Source organism: Chaetura pelagica, unplaced genomic scaffold (genome assembly GCF_000747805.2).
Source record: "Chaetura pelagica isolate M959 unplaced genomic scaffold, ChaPel_1.0 scaffold123, whole genome shotgun sequence".
In the NCBI taxonomy this organism is placed as follows: domain Eukaryota; kingdom Metazoa; phylum Chordata; class Aves; order Apodiformes; family Apodidae; genus Chaetura; species Chaetura pelagica.
Window position 1 is genome coordinate 4,487,548 of NW_009953295.1, and position 13,406 is coordinate 4,500,953.

Genomic DNA, 13,406 nt, shown 5'->3' on the forward strand with positions numbered 1-13,406 from the left:
CTCTTCATATAATCACAAAACCACACTGTTGCAGAGATTTGTTTTTGGCTTGAACAGTTGAAGCTAATCATAAGCATCACTAAGATCTTCTAACAAAACATAAGAAATAATTTTCCTCTCACAGCCAGAATAAAAATACTTATCTGTGAGAACACATATGTACCCCATATTGAATTACTCAAATACACTACAAATAAAGACAATGTCATGCCAAAATCCTATTCTGAGGCAAATGCACCACCAATTTCTTTCAGCAGCTCTCTGATCTCCAACTCCAAAAAAACTAGCTAAGACTGCATCAATATCCAAACAATAGCACTGAGCTTTAAAAGGCAAGATTTTAAAAATAAGTGTTCAGAAAACTAGATGCTCTAAGTGAATACATATACATACAGAGAGTCCATGTTTAGGCTTGTAAATACCAACCTTTCTTGTTCTGTCCAAAATCCAAAGCATTTTGCAGAACTCCTTTGATCAGTTTTTTAATGGGAGAACAGCATAAATGACACAGCATTGGAGAAACAAAAGTAGTAAAAAGGTTCAAGTGTGCATGTTAAACTCTTCCCAAATGCAGTAAAAATTGACAGGCTCAGTGCAGTGAATTTAGCTTATGCAGTGTATTTGTTTCCAAGGAAACCAATAGCTGCAGATGTTTTCCAATATAACAGGGGAAGAAAATTCAGCAGTGAGATTACTTGTTTACTCAATATTTTATTCACACATTTTTTCTGATCAATAACAAAATATTTCTCAAACCCTGTTAGAAGATCGGAGTGCATTACAAAATAATTTTAAAAGCTTCCTCTACACATAACCTTACTGAAGAGGTGCTGATAAAGGAAGCATACCACCTTTAAATGTTTTCCTCTTTATTCTTTCAGTCTCCTCTCTCTAAGTGACCTGCCTTCCCTGCTTTGTCTCCATGAAAAGCATGCAAAACCCATTCTGTATCATGGGTTTGTATCCTAAAAGGTGCTCCAATAACTTGTCCAAGGAGTAATGCTGACTTGGAGAGGCTACAGGAATGTCTGTTCTTACCATATAGCATAGCTTTGAAAAATCCTATCATGCTATAGAGATATGAGCATGGCCAACATGATTTATACTTCTTAGGAAGAGAGTACAAATTACAAATATTTAGTAAAACCATAATGGAGATGGCAAGGCACTTCTCTTGCAGTTCTTCCACAGGACATTAAATCTGTAACTCAAAGTTGCTCACACAGTGCTTAATTCTCATTTATGTTGCAGATTCTCAAGCTGATATATATGGACACTGCATTTTTTTATTTTATTTTTTTAAATTAGACCTCTTTTCTCTAGATAAGATATGGGAATATTTACTGCACCTTCTGAGCTCTGAAAGCTTTTTTCCCCCTTGTTCTTTTTCAGTGTTATTGATTCAACAGCAACATCTACTGGGCATGGAAGGGCAAGATTCAATTTCTTAAAAGAGATTAAAGGGCCAGGCACAGTAGCAGAAAATCCTTACAGCATCTAACTCTGGATACTTTTGCATCCCAGTCACTGTGAATCCAGAACTGAAAAGAACAAAATTTTAAATATGGATTTCCTCTCTACTCACATCTCCAAAAGGAAAACAACCCCCCTGCCCCCCCCACCCCCAAAAAAAAAAAAAAAAAAAAAAAAAGATGGATAAAGGAATAGCAGTGACTTCTTCGGTGCCATTTGGAGACAACATATTTACATTACATCTTCCAGGAATATTAGATACACTGGGCTAACAGAAACTGTTGACAGGAATTCTGCCAGTAAAAGTATTCAAAGAATCTTCAAGTTCACGTAATGAAGAGGTTTATTACACACTTTTTTGCTCTTTCAGTCTATTTTCCCTCTTTGTTAAACAATTACACGGATCATAAAAAAATCCCCAAACAACAGTGACTAATAACCAGTCAGATCAGAAGTTCTTCAAAACTTCATCGAGAAGATGATGATAATTTGTGGATCTGTTAAATGCTATGAACAAGGGTCCCAAAGGACATTGGCCTAATGACACCCAGCATTTGCCTTCCATAATACAATCTACTGAGGTCTAAATTCCCTAAGTGGAGCACAAGAAGAATTGAGGCCTTGTGAGAGGGACACAATTCTGGCAGGCTCCATCTAAATATAAGCAACAAAGGAAAACAACAGAGAGGCAGCTCAGCTTCATCCCTCTTTCTGCCCTTCTGCAGAGGCTGATGTTTCATCTGCCTGCTGAAAGGCAGATCATGATTGGGGTTCACAATCCCTTGCCTCACTTCCAACATCTACACAATTCCTTCTTTCAAAATGCAATCAGATGATCCATACTCTGAGCACTAATCATGTGATTATTTATTAAAAGTATAAATGCTACTGGAAACAAAGAGCAAAGCTCAAGACACCCATTTTACAAGTCCCTGCCTAACTCATTTGGCAGGGAGCCAAGTCTCCCCTCCCTACCACTTCTGGTCTAATGAATCACAGAATACTAAGAGCTACCACTTCTTCTGGTCTAATGAATCACAGAATACTAAGAGTTGGAAGGGACCTCTGAAGATCATCGAGTCCAACCCCCTGCCGGTATCTTTATCCAGGAAGAGCCTGGCAGCTGGACAGCTGAGTATCCAACCCAGCCCTCTAGAAAACTAAGAAACTGAAAAGCACTCTTCTTTTAGTGGGCAAGTGCTCCAATCACTTTGCCACAAACCTAAATGTCTCTGTATACAGCCTGAATGAAGTTGACCATCCCACCTTTTGAGGAGGTCAACAAGGTGTATACTGAGCACTTGCAGCAGCTCAAGAATATGGCACACACCAGATTGCAGACTGCCTTCTCAAGAAAGCAGCATGCTGCTCTGGGCAAAGTCAATGGGACCCATCAAATCCAGGTAGCTCAATCCTCACAAGAAAAACTACTGAAGGAATTATGAAGTGCATGGGGGATATTCTCTTGGACTTAAACATCCAAATGCCACTGAAGTCCCTCAAACACTGGCATTGTTCTCTCCTGCACACTGCTGTGAGCATCTCTCTCTGTACTGAAGTGAACAAAAGTAAGCCCAGCATCCCTGCTGGAGACCCACCAGTGGGTAAAACTGGGAAGTGACCAAGCTCCTCCTTTTGGGACTGATCCTGGTTGAACACACATATGCCATTGTGATACCTTTTGGGATCTCATTTAAAACCTTCCTATGTAAATGTGTTTTGCAACAGTGAAAAGGACAGGCACATATTATTTCTGTGGAATGAAGTGTGTCAGGATAAGCATAATACTGCTCAGAGCTGAAACGATACAAAAGCACAGTGTAGCACACATAAACACGTCTCAAAAAAAGGAATAATTGGGGCGAGAAGGGAGGAAGTAAAACTGCTTCCTTAATACGTGTAACAGGGCATTTTTGCAGTATTTCCCCCCCACTCCTCTGACTGCAAGCCCTTCCTATGTGGAAAACAAAGCTGCTAGGATTTCTCCTGGAAAAAAACTCATCTCAGCAAACTCAGTGCTGTGGAGAAGGCTTCAGGCAGCATTGAGAGAGCTGACTGCTTCTAGGTCCACCAGCCTCATTCCAGCTGGATTTTAAAATTTTTTTTGCAAGTCCTGACAGAATCACAGAGGCCACCAGTACCTTCTCTGCACATACACAACCCTCGTGCATGCTTCCACACACCTTACTGGAAACAGAATATGCTGGCAAGACTGTTTGGCTTTTCAAGGTGCCCACAGAAAACTCAGCAAAAGAGACACGGATGTGTTTTCCCTGGAACATTCGCCTTTTGGACAGGTAACTAATCCCAGGCACCTTTTTTTCCATTTAATCCATAATTTTCAGTATAGCTGGTTTTCCCCCAAGATGATTCCTGGATGGAAATCACATGTGCCATGGGGCTACCACAGAGCCTTCCTTTCCTCTCTCCATACACTTAGTAATTAGCAAAAGTACATTTCCCCAGGTAAGCCTTTGCAAAACAGGTCACACAAATTTGACAGCAGAAAGCTAAATGGAGAGACCCCTGATGCAGTATGAAATTTACTTCACTTCTCACTATATAAAAAGTTTAGTAACAGTCAATGGAAAATATATTAACCAGCTCAATAATGACTTCAGATGACATTTTAAGACTACAAACAATAATCTAATTATGTGAAACAAATTTTAAAGAATCACAATTTTTCCAATGTAACTTGTGATCAACAAACAGGCTTAATCAGATCTGATAAACTGAGCTAAGAAAATAAAACTGCTAAGTAACTTAAACTGTATGTCCAAATCAAATAAACTCTCTTTGGCCCCTAGCAATTAAAACAAATACAGTATCTTTAGCTGGAGGAAATGGGTTTCCTTTGACAGCTGGCCATTTAACCAATTCTAGTCATATCTAAACCACAACAAATTTTAAAAATAAAGAAACTAAACCATATCATTATGCATCTAGTTTGCAGTTTGTACCTGTAAATAATGAACAAAAGGAGTTCCTAGATTTAAACAAATAGTAATTTCATTATTTCCTAATATTTCCCTTATCAAAGCTCTCTCCTCTTACATAGGGTCGGTTTTACTTTCTAAACACTCAAAAAGAGTGCACTGATTAACCCCAGCAAATCTGTGATTTGTGTGGAACAGCACTGAGTGATTCCTCAGTGCCAGATACAACAACAGAACCCAACATTTAATCTGGGTATTGGCTAGAACAGAGGGAAAGCAACTGATTTCCATGACAAATGGTCCAGCTGGAAGCCAAGGAGTCAATCTAACCCACCACTTTTCACCCTACAGATGCATAGGTGATACTAAAATGATATTAAGGCAGCATTTGAAACCCTGTAGCATAGATGGCTTCTGTTTACCCATGCAACACCTGGACCTAATGTTTACATTCACAATGTCTCCAACTTCATGGCCTTAGGAGTGAGCACCAAATCCAGCAAGCAGTCTGCTCTTAGAGAAGCAGAGGAGGCAACAGGCAAGGAAGAACTCTGAACTTGCTACGAGACTGCGCTTCATTACACAGGTGACACACTGGAGCCATGAGATGTCTAAGGTCATGCACTACCCTGCCAGAAGAATAAGCCAGCTTCTATAATAAAGCAGGTTTTTTTTCCTGTTTAGATATTATAATGAAGCAGATTTACAAAGATAGGCACTGGCCACAAACACAGAAAAAAAGTTTAACAGAATGCCTAAACAGGTTAGACACGTAACCCCTCCTGAATTTAAATTACTGTGCTGCTTAGGCACTTTTCCAATTTATTTGGAGCCACCTGAGACACCACAAGCACAAAGGTACTTATGTCAGGGACTAAGCAGAATTGATGAAGCCTTCCTTCTTTATTTTCAGCAAGTATGTGATGTTTCATCCTGCATGGAGAATAAATTAAAAGTGAAGTATGATTTAAATCAAAAGAGAAAAATTCATGACATGCAGAGGTACCACAACAGCTATAAATTTTCATAATAAACTAGATGTTACTGCTTTTGCTTATTATTAAATGGCTATATATTTCAAGTAGGTTATAAACAAAAGGACATCTATAACTACATAATATTAAAATCTATAAACCCAAGAAAGGTGTATTAACTTTTACTAGCTTAACATCGCCAGGGAGAAAGTTTCATACCTCCCTACACAACATAAAAATGCCACTATTGGAGGAGACTCTTCACATCTTACCACAAAAGGGTTCTGAACACCACTCAGGACAAAGCAGGTATAGCTTCCCCCTAACTTAATCTAAAATGTCTTTGTTTCTTTGTACAGATTACTGATGTTTGCCTCTCCCTTGGCAGAGAGCTCTCTGAGCACAGAACAGGTAGCAAAATGAAGGCAGACAGGCTGGCAGAGCACCAGCTGTACCTCCCAGGTTCATGCTATCTCACCACTAACAAGGAACCCCAGCCACTCTTTCTGAAAAAGAAAAGACTCTCTAGGAAATGGGAGAATAGAACGGGTAAAAATAACAAATATTGTGGCTGGGCTGCTTATTACAACAAAAAACAGGGGAAAAAGTAGAAGGAAGTGCAACAATGCAGCAAAATTATTTCCAGAACACCATTATAAGTTGTGGTGGATCAGCATAACCTATTGCAGCACACAGATCTTGGAACATCTCCCTAAAAATCTTTCCCATTTGGGTTCAAGGGACTTGGAAGAAAAATTAAAAATGCTTTCATGCCCTCACTGTAGCTGCAGATGGTAGCATAGGTTCTTCAACTGTATCTTAGTATTCTGGCCAAAAACGAAAAAAAAAAAAAAAATATTACTAGCAGTTAAAGGCTAAGAGTAATTTCAGGCAGCACTGTTTCCTGAAAATGTCTTTTTTTTTTTTTTTTTTTAAAGCTGCACTCCTCTGTTACTGTATGAAATACTCACACACGCAGAAAAGTGAACAGCAATTGAACTGAAAACTCATCAAGTGTGGCACCAAATTACAGACACATATGCACACATACATACACAGCCTGAATTTTGTTACCAATATGACTGCAGTACCTCTCAAAAGCTCCATTTTTACATGACAATGCCTTTTCACTCAAATGGAGTTTTTCTGCTCTGACTTCTTGAAATGAATTCTACTAGTTGAACAAGAAGTTATTTTTGTATCTTCTATATTTGCTGTAATTCCCAGGGAAGACTGAATTAGAGTAAGAATGTTTAATATTAATATCATTTAAAGGGCTGGTTAACCTGCATAGCCTTAAAGTCTTAAGATGGAAATCCTGACAAGACTCCTACTGATTTTAATCAGGCTAGGATTTCATTGCTCTATTACTTGAAGCCGCAACACAGTACAGATGAGGTCTGCCATACAAGGTTCTCCTTTCCATGCTGGTAAATAGATTATTCCAATTAACTTTAAACATGTCTCATTTTTGAGGAGTTAAACTTGTAAGAATTTGCCAAATTCCTTAATTAGAAATTCAGTTTTAATAAAAAGCAGCTCTTTTAAATAACACATAAAAATACTGGCTCACAAACACATGCTGAGATGGATATCAGTCCTACAGCGGCCAGTAAAGGAACAGGCCTGTAAAAGCATTTATTTATTAAATTTAGTTCCACTGTAATGGTTGGACTCCATGATCTTCAAGGCCTTTTCCAATCAGAATGACTCTGTGACTCTGTAAGGAATATGCCTCAAACACTGAGAAATGTTACCTGTGCACATATAGTATCTGCTCTTGAATGTGCACTTCCTATCAATCAAACTACCAGCATCAAACCAAAAGCTCAGCATGGATATGCTCAAAAGCTCACACAATAAAATCCATCCAGTCCTTTTAGGGACAACGCACTGTCACTAAGCAGACAAAGAGAAACATACAGCAAAACAAACACTTTGCTAACAGTCAATGTGATCAAAGTTCTAGGTTCATAAAAAAACCCAGACCCTGAGTTCCCTTTCTTTGAGAATTACGACAGATGCCACCAGGGACAACAACAGGTCCCATCTCTGTGCTGCCCTGTGTGCCACTTAGTGGCTTGTGTATTATAGTTTAGGGAATCCTGCCCTAGTTGGCTTGTTTTTAAAGGCAAAAAAGGTCATGGGCCATTTAGCACCCGTATGGACAAGCTGAGAAGTCTACAATGCCATCTTCATTCCACAGAATATGTACCAATGTTAATCAGATGACAGCATGCTGTTGTCACTCCTATGAAAAAAGTGGCCTTGTTGCAGCTGCATATGGAATTCTAACACAGAAGAAATCTCCAACTGCCTTACAAATTTTGGTCTTGACATTTTAATTTTATTATTTTTTTTTGAGGATGCACTCATTAAAAATACTTGGTATAATATTTATAGCCTCATTTTCTGCAAATACCTGGCAGCTGTATTAGCCTAGTTCATAAGCAAACCCTTGGAAAAACCTTTTAACAGCTTGTTATTTAAGGTATGCTGCAACATGCACAACTTTCCAAGTAATTATTTTAATTTTAGTGAGATATTGTGTGTGAATGCTAAAGCTTCTCAGAGAACATAAAACAGCTCCAAGAATCCAGGAACCTTCCAAAGATATTGCATAAACAGAGGACTTCTCCCAAACATACACTGTAATAATTCTGACACTCCTAGGTACCAAAAAAAAAGGAGCATCTTCTAGAAGATCACTCTAAGTTTTCTACTTTTTAGTTAAAATTAAAATGTTTTATTTGTAGCTATCAAGGAACAGAATAGACTTGACCCAAGCAGCATTAGTTACTGTTTTTCTGAAAAGTCACTTAACTTGAGAAAGTATAATTATCACAACAATGAACACCTACAAAATGCTTCCCTTGTACATTACTACTGAAATTTTGTATTTATACCGTTGTGTCTGGTGGAAATGAGGGGCTACTGAGTAAAACTGAAGTTACACTCTCAGTTCAGAGTTACCAGGATACACAAGTGCCCAAGAGACAGCATGTTGTCCGTTTTTTTCCCCATCTGATGCAGACGATGTGCCATCCGTGGTCTTAATAACATAACCTGACCACGCTGTTCCAGTGTTGTTATAGCAGGTATATAATTCAGTCAAAGCTGTCAGCTTCAGTAATACTGTAAAGTAGTGCCTAAAAGGTGTTTACGTGTGGAAAACACTGCAATTTAATATACTGAACTGATATCAAGCATGTTTCCTTCCAAGAGCCTGTGAATATAACAGATGAGAACTTTGAGTGCCTGTGACTGCAACAGCTGATGGTGTGTCTTGTAGCACTGTTAGAAATGTTAGAATTGGCTCATTACATAGTCACTCAGCTGTCTTTTCAGCTGCCTTGTAATTTCTCAAGCAAAAACCAAAAAAATAATGCAAAAATGGTAAAAAGATACTCATATTATAATTTAAAATAGTTTAAAAATTTTGCTAGTCATGAACTACATCTTCTCAGGTAAGTTTGGACCAGGAGGACTTCAGATTTCAGTCAGCAGTTGCCTGTGTCCTTGATTCCTCAAAACATGGGCAATCATGATAATCCCCTTACTTCTGTAAAACCTTTGATTGTAGCACCCTCATGGCTGTTTGCCTTAACAGGCAATTAGAGTTGCCAAGACATTACACTAGCAAATCTTGATACCCTAAAAGGTTTTCTCTGCTTTCCTATTGCTTTAGAGTCACGACAGGAAGCTCAAAAACCCTGTGTGAAGGGATTATAGTCACAACAGTTTTGAACAGAACAAAGAAAAAGATAAAGAAAAGGTGTGAACCAAAGAGGTCCATCTCCAGAGCAGAAAAGCCCCATTCAAATGAAAATTGCCTTGTTGTTACCAGGCACAGCACTCCCGAAGTCCAGCTCCAACCAGGTGGAACATCATAACAAGCACTGAGAAATTATAGAAATACTGGATTCATACTTCTATATTTATTTAGTTTTAAAGACTCATTACTGTCTTCCACACCTCCATCCTTTTTCCACAATCCTTCTATTTTTCAGCCTCTTCAGAAGAGGGGGAAGGATGTATTACAGACACAACCTGAAATGAGGCAATAGCACACACAGGTTTGTTGGATGCTCTCATGCTGCCGTCTCTGTTGAGCTCTGCCCCAAGCTGAATTTTGCATGCTTCTTCATCTGGTGCTTTCAAGCTAGGCTTTTAAACCTTCTGAGTTGCAACAGGGTCTCAAGCAAAAGTGTGTGAACTCACAGACACAGCCAAGACATGATCTTAATTAGAACTTCTAGGAAAACACTGCAGTAAAAATATTGCTATTGATATTGTATCAATAGGATAACAGATGAGTTCCTGGGGAAGGAACAGAGGCATTAACAATTCAGCAACAGCAACATATAGTTTAACTAAGAAGAGCAGCAAGATGCTCACCATCCTATCGTGTTATTACTCTGCATGAGAGACTAAGACCTCTCACACTAGCTTACAGAAGCCAAAAATAGAGAAGGTAAAAGACTCCAACAACATTGCACAGCAGTATTCCACTCTCTCCCTATTTCCACCAGAAGACCGTAAGGCCTAGCTTCACGTAGCAAGGCACTATGGCTTTCTTTGCCAGCCACAAAAATACTTGTTTCTTTTCCTGAAATAAATACTTGAACTAGAGAATAAAACTGCTCATCCCACAATATACAAAAATTACCCATTTTAAATATTCATCATGTTATGCTGCTGTAGTTCTTTCCAGAGCATTATTTTTAGCAGTCCCTTGATAAAGTCAGAATATTAACATGCAGATTGCATCAATTAAGAGCAATAATTTGTTAAAAATCAAAGGCCAGTAAAATGGCCACAAATATACTGATGTGTTCAATCCCCAATACTAGCAACAGTATTAGTTACAACACAGAAAGAGCTTCCACACTGCATTTAGTTTTAAAGTTTAATAACTTTGCCAGAAAATTCTCTGCAACTCACATTTCTCATATCTAGCTCTGGAAAAGCTCTTTGCCTGTCTCCATGCTGTTCTCCAAGGCAAAAGAAAACATACAGTTTTTTGAAAACTATATCCCACTTCTTCCAGGTATAGAGAGTATTATCAGGTGCTTTTCAATTTTGATTAATTGGCTTGCATTTCAGCTGTCAAGCCAGACATGAGTGTAATCCTCAATGAAAAATTTGCTACATCTTGCGTCAGGAAACTCAGTCCAGGACTTCTTTCACTAAACCTTATGTTTCTTTCACATGGACTTCAGTGACAGAAGGAGAGCAGCCACGACTAAAAGGTGAAATTAGCATAGCCAAGTATGTGCAGGTTATTATATGCAGTCACATGCCGATGAAGTATGTATATATGCTCAGTTCCTGGTCTGTCTTCACTGCAGTCCTCGTGATCTCTGCAGCTTACTAAGCTTCCTCTGTAGATCAGTCAGTCAACCATTGATTCACTGTTACATCAACAGAAAATACACACACACACCTGACTCTGAACCTAACACAGCTCTTCCTGAATTTCTGGAAAGGAAGAGTAGTAATTTTCCATTTGAAATCCTGCAGATGACACAAGACAGAACTACCTTTCCTTTGACTTCATACTGCAGGCATGCCTTTGCAAGACTTTTTTGTTTCTTTTCCCATCATATAAGCAACATACAAAAAAAACTTCAGGAAATCTCTTAGCCTAGCTCAAAGCACTAAGACAGAACCACTTACACCTACCTCACCTTCATCAGTAGTTTGTTCCACTCCAAGTTTTATCAAGAATAGGCTGGAGACTACACATGCCCTTTAAGTAGTCTGACTGTCCCCACAATTAGGTCTAAATCTGCTGTGTAGAAGTCGTTTGCATTTTCTTGTTCTTATTCTATTAGATATGGACAACACGAACATTACACCAAGCAGATGTCCACCTTCCTCGATAATGTACAAAGATCTCCACTACAGGGTCAGAATTTGTGTGCTTTCCCTTCCCTTTCTTCTTGTAGTCTAGATATACCTTCTTTATTTCTACAGAAATAATATTTTGTAAGCCTCTGACCAATCCTGACATCCTCCTCTGGAATTTCTTCAGGGTTTTTTTGTATCTTTCCTGCTGTCCTCAAAAGAAATTTCATATTCTGGCAGAGACCTCATTAGTAGACAAATAAAATGATTTCTGTAGTAACTACTTCCTGTTAAGCCACAGCAGAATATGAATCATGCTGTAGTAGCACCAACATCATTAGCTCATTCCAGCTTTTCTTCTATTACAAAGAAGTCATATCCTGCCTTGTAATTGAATATTAAATGCAAAGCTGTATTTTGGTGAATTTTACCCTTCCGGTTTTAGTCATCTTTCCAGCTTAGAGAGGTTTGCATTACTATGTGTAGATATTTTTTAGTTACCTTGGAGGCTTCTAAAAAACTATTTAACATAAAGAAGTGTGCTAATAAAGACCAGTTGCTATCAGATGCAACTGCTAATAAAATCCTAGACTTACAGTCCATCTGCACTTTCACATATGAATGCAACAGCCACCTGCATGGGTAAATATAAGATCACATGGTACAGGAATAAAATGCATTCTTAAACCCTGTAACTATAAACTAGCACTCACTACAGTTTTCTGCTTATGGATCACGGTAACAAAAGCAGCATGATGAAGGTGCAGAGGTATTTTTTACTTGTTTCTCAGCAGCTTCTCAAAGATTATGATTTTAAAACTGTAGAAAGGTAGGTCAGGTTTCTCTGGGATGACTATTTTTTGCTAATCAATTAATTTTTGGAATTATTTTAATTTCTTAGAAAAAGAACCAGTCCTCCTGAGTAAAGGTCTTCACTGGCTGCTATTAAATGTTTGGGTTTGGGGTAACATCACCCTCCTCCAAGTGAATACTAGGCTATTCCTCTGTTTGGGTTCCCTGCCCTGCTCTCACTGCTAGTGATGATAGACCACTGCTAAAATTATTAAAGCCATCAGTCCTCTTCTTAACACACTTTGGCAGCCAGTTGGACAATTTTCAAAGTACACTATATTTTTCTCACCTGCAGTGCTCTCTGGCCTCTCCTGCCTATCTCGAACAAGCTGCATGATATCTGACACCACAACCTGATGGGTTGTATCTTCTTCTTTCTCTTCATTAGACTGGTTGGTTGTTGCAAAGCAGTTGCAGCTTCCAGTTTCTTTGCACGGGATCAACCTCCAATACCAGTAGTCAGACATGGAAATGCTGTAAGTTGATTTCTGAAATTTAAAAACAAATAGAACATCATCTTCTGAAAGAAGTAAGAAAAAAACTAACTACCTAGAAGAAAAGGCTCAAATACCACTAAGACTGACCGTTACATACAAATTATAATATTTTCCAGTTTATGTAAAGGAAAAAATATGCTGTTTATAACAGCCATTTAGGGTATCATATGCAGTTCATAAAAGCCATTCATAGTATTGTACCCAAAATAAAAATTTTGACAGTTTCCTGTTTTTAGAAGTGCATATCTCTTAGGCCACGGAGCTAATCACCAAAAAATCCAAACAATATGCAAATATCAAATTACATATGATCTTAATAACAAATGCATAAAGGCAAAAAGTATCAGTATCACTGTATTTTCAGCAGAACAACTCAGTATTTATCTTAAAAGTACCCCCTGAAACCCAGTTTAACTACAAGAAAGAACACCTGAAAACACGGACTGTCAAAAAGTGACATAATGTAAGAATAAAATAATAATAAAACAAAAATGTTCTGGATCTACTCCAGAGGGCATGCAGGCAGCAAAAAAATATCCCACACCTCCAAGCACAAAGGACAAGCTTTTCCAAGTCTACCTGGTACATGCCAAGGCCAAGTAGGGGAGATGTACATCTCTCCAAGTAAATGTAATACTTTTTGGAGAGCCAAGAAATGCACTGCATTTATCCTACAAGCATCACGTTCAAGTGTTTCTAGTGTAACTCTGTTCTAGCTCCTGATCAGCTTGAGAAAAAGCATCACTACAGACTATGGACATGACCCACGATACACACAGATATTCTCTGCATTACATGTAAAGGTGACAGTTTTACAGACA

At 38.4% G+C, this 13,406-nt stretch overlaps 1 protein-coding gene across 1 annotated transcript in view; it reads right to left on the minus strand.

Annotated features, from left to right (window-relative positions):
- Positions 1-12,597, minus strand: part of MCF2L (MCF.2 cell line derived transforming sequence-like) — a 147,185-nt gene extending 134,588 nt beyond the window's left edge. Inside the window, exon 1 of the mRNA XM_009997916.1 lies at positions 12,378-12,597. Within this exon, the coding sequence (XP_009996218.1) occupies positions 12,378-12,555 (178 nt within the window). The 5' untranslated portion in view covers positions 12,556-12,597. The remainder of the gene's footprint in view (positions 1-12,377) is intronic.
- Positions 12,598-13,406: the final 809 nt, after the last annotated feature.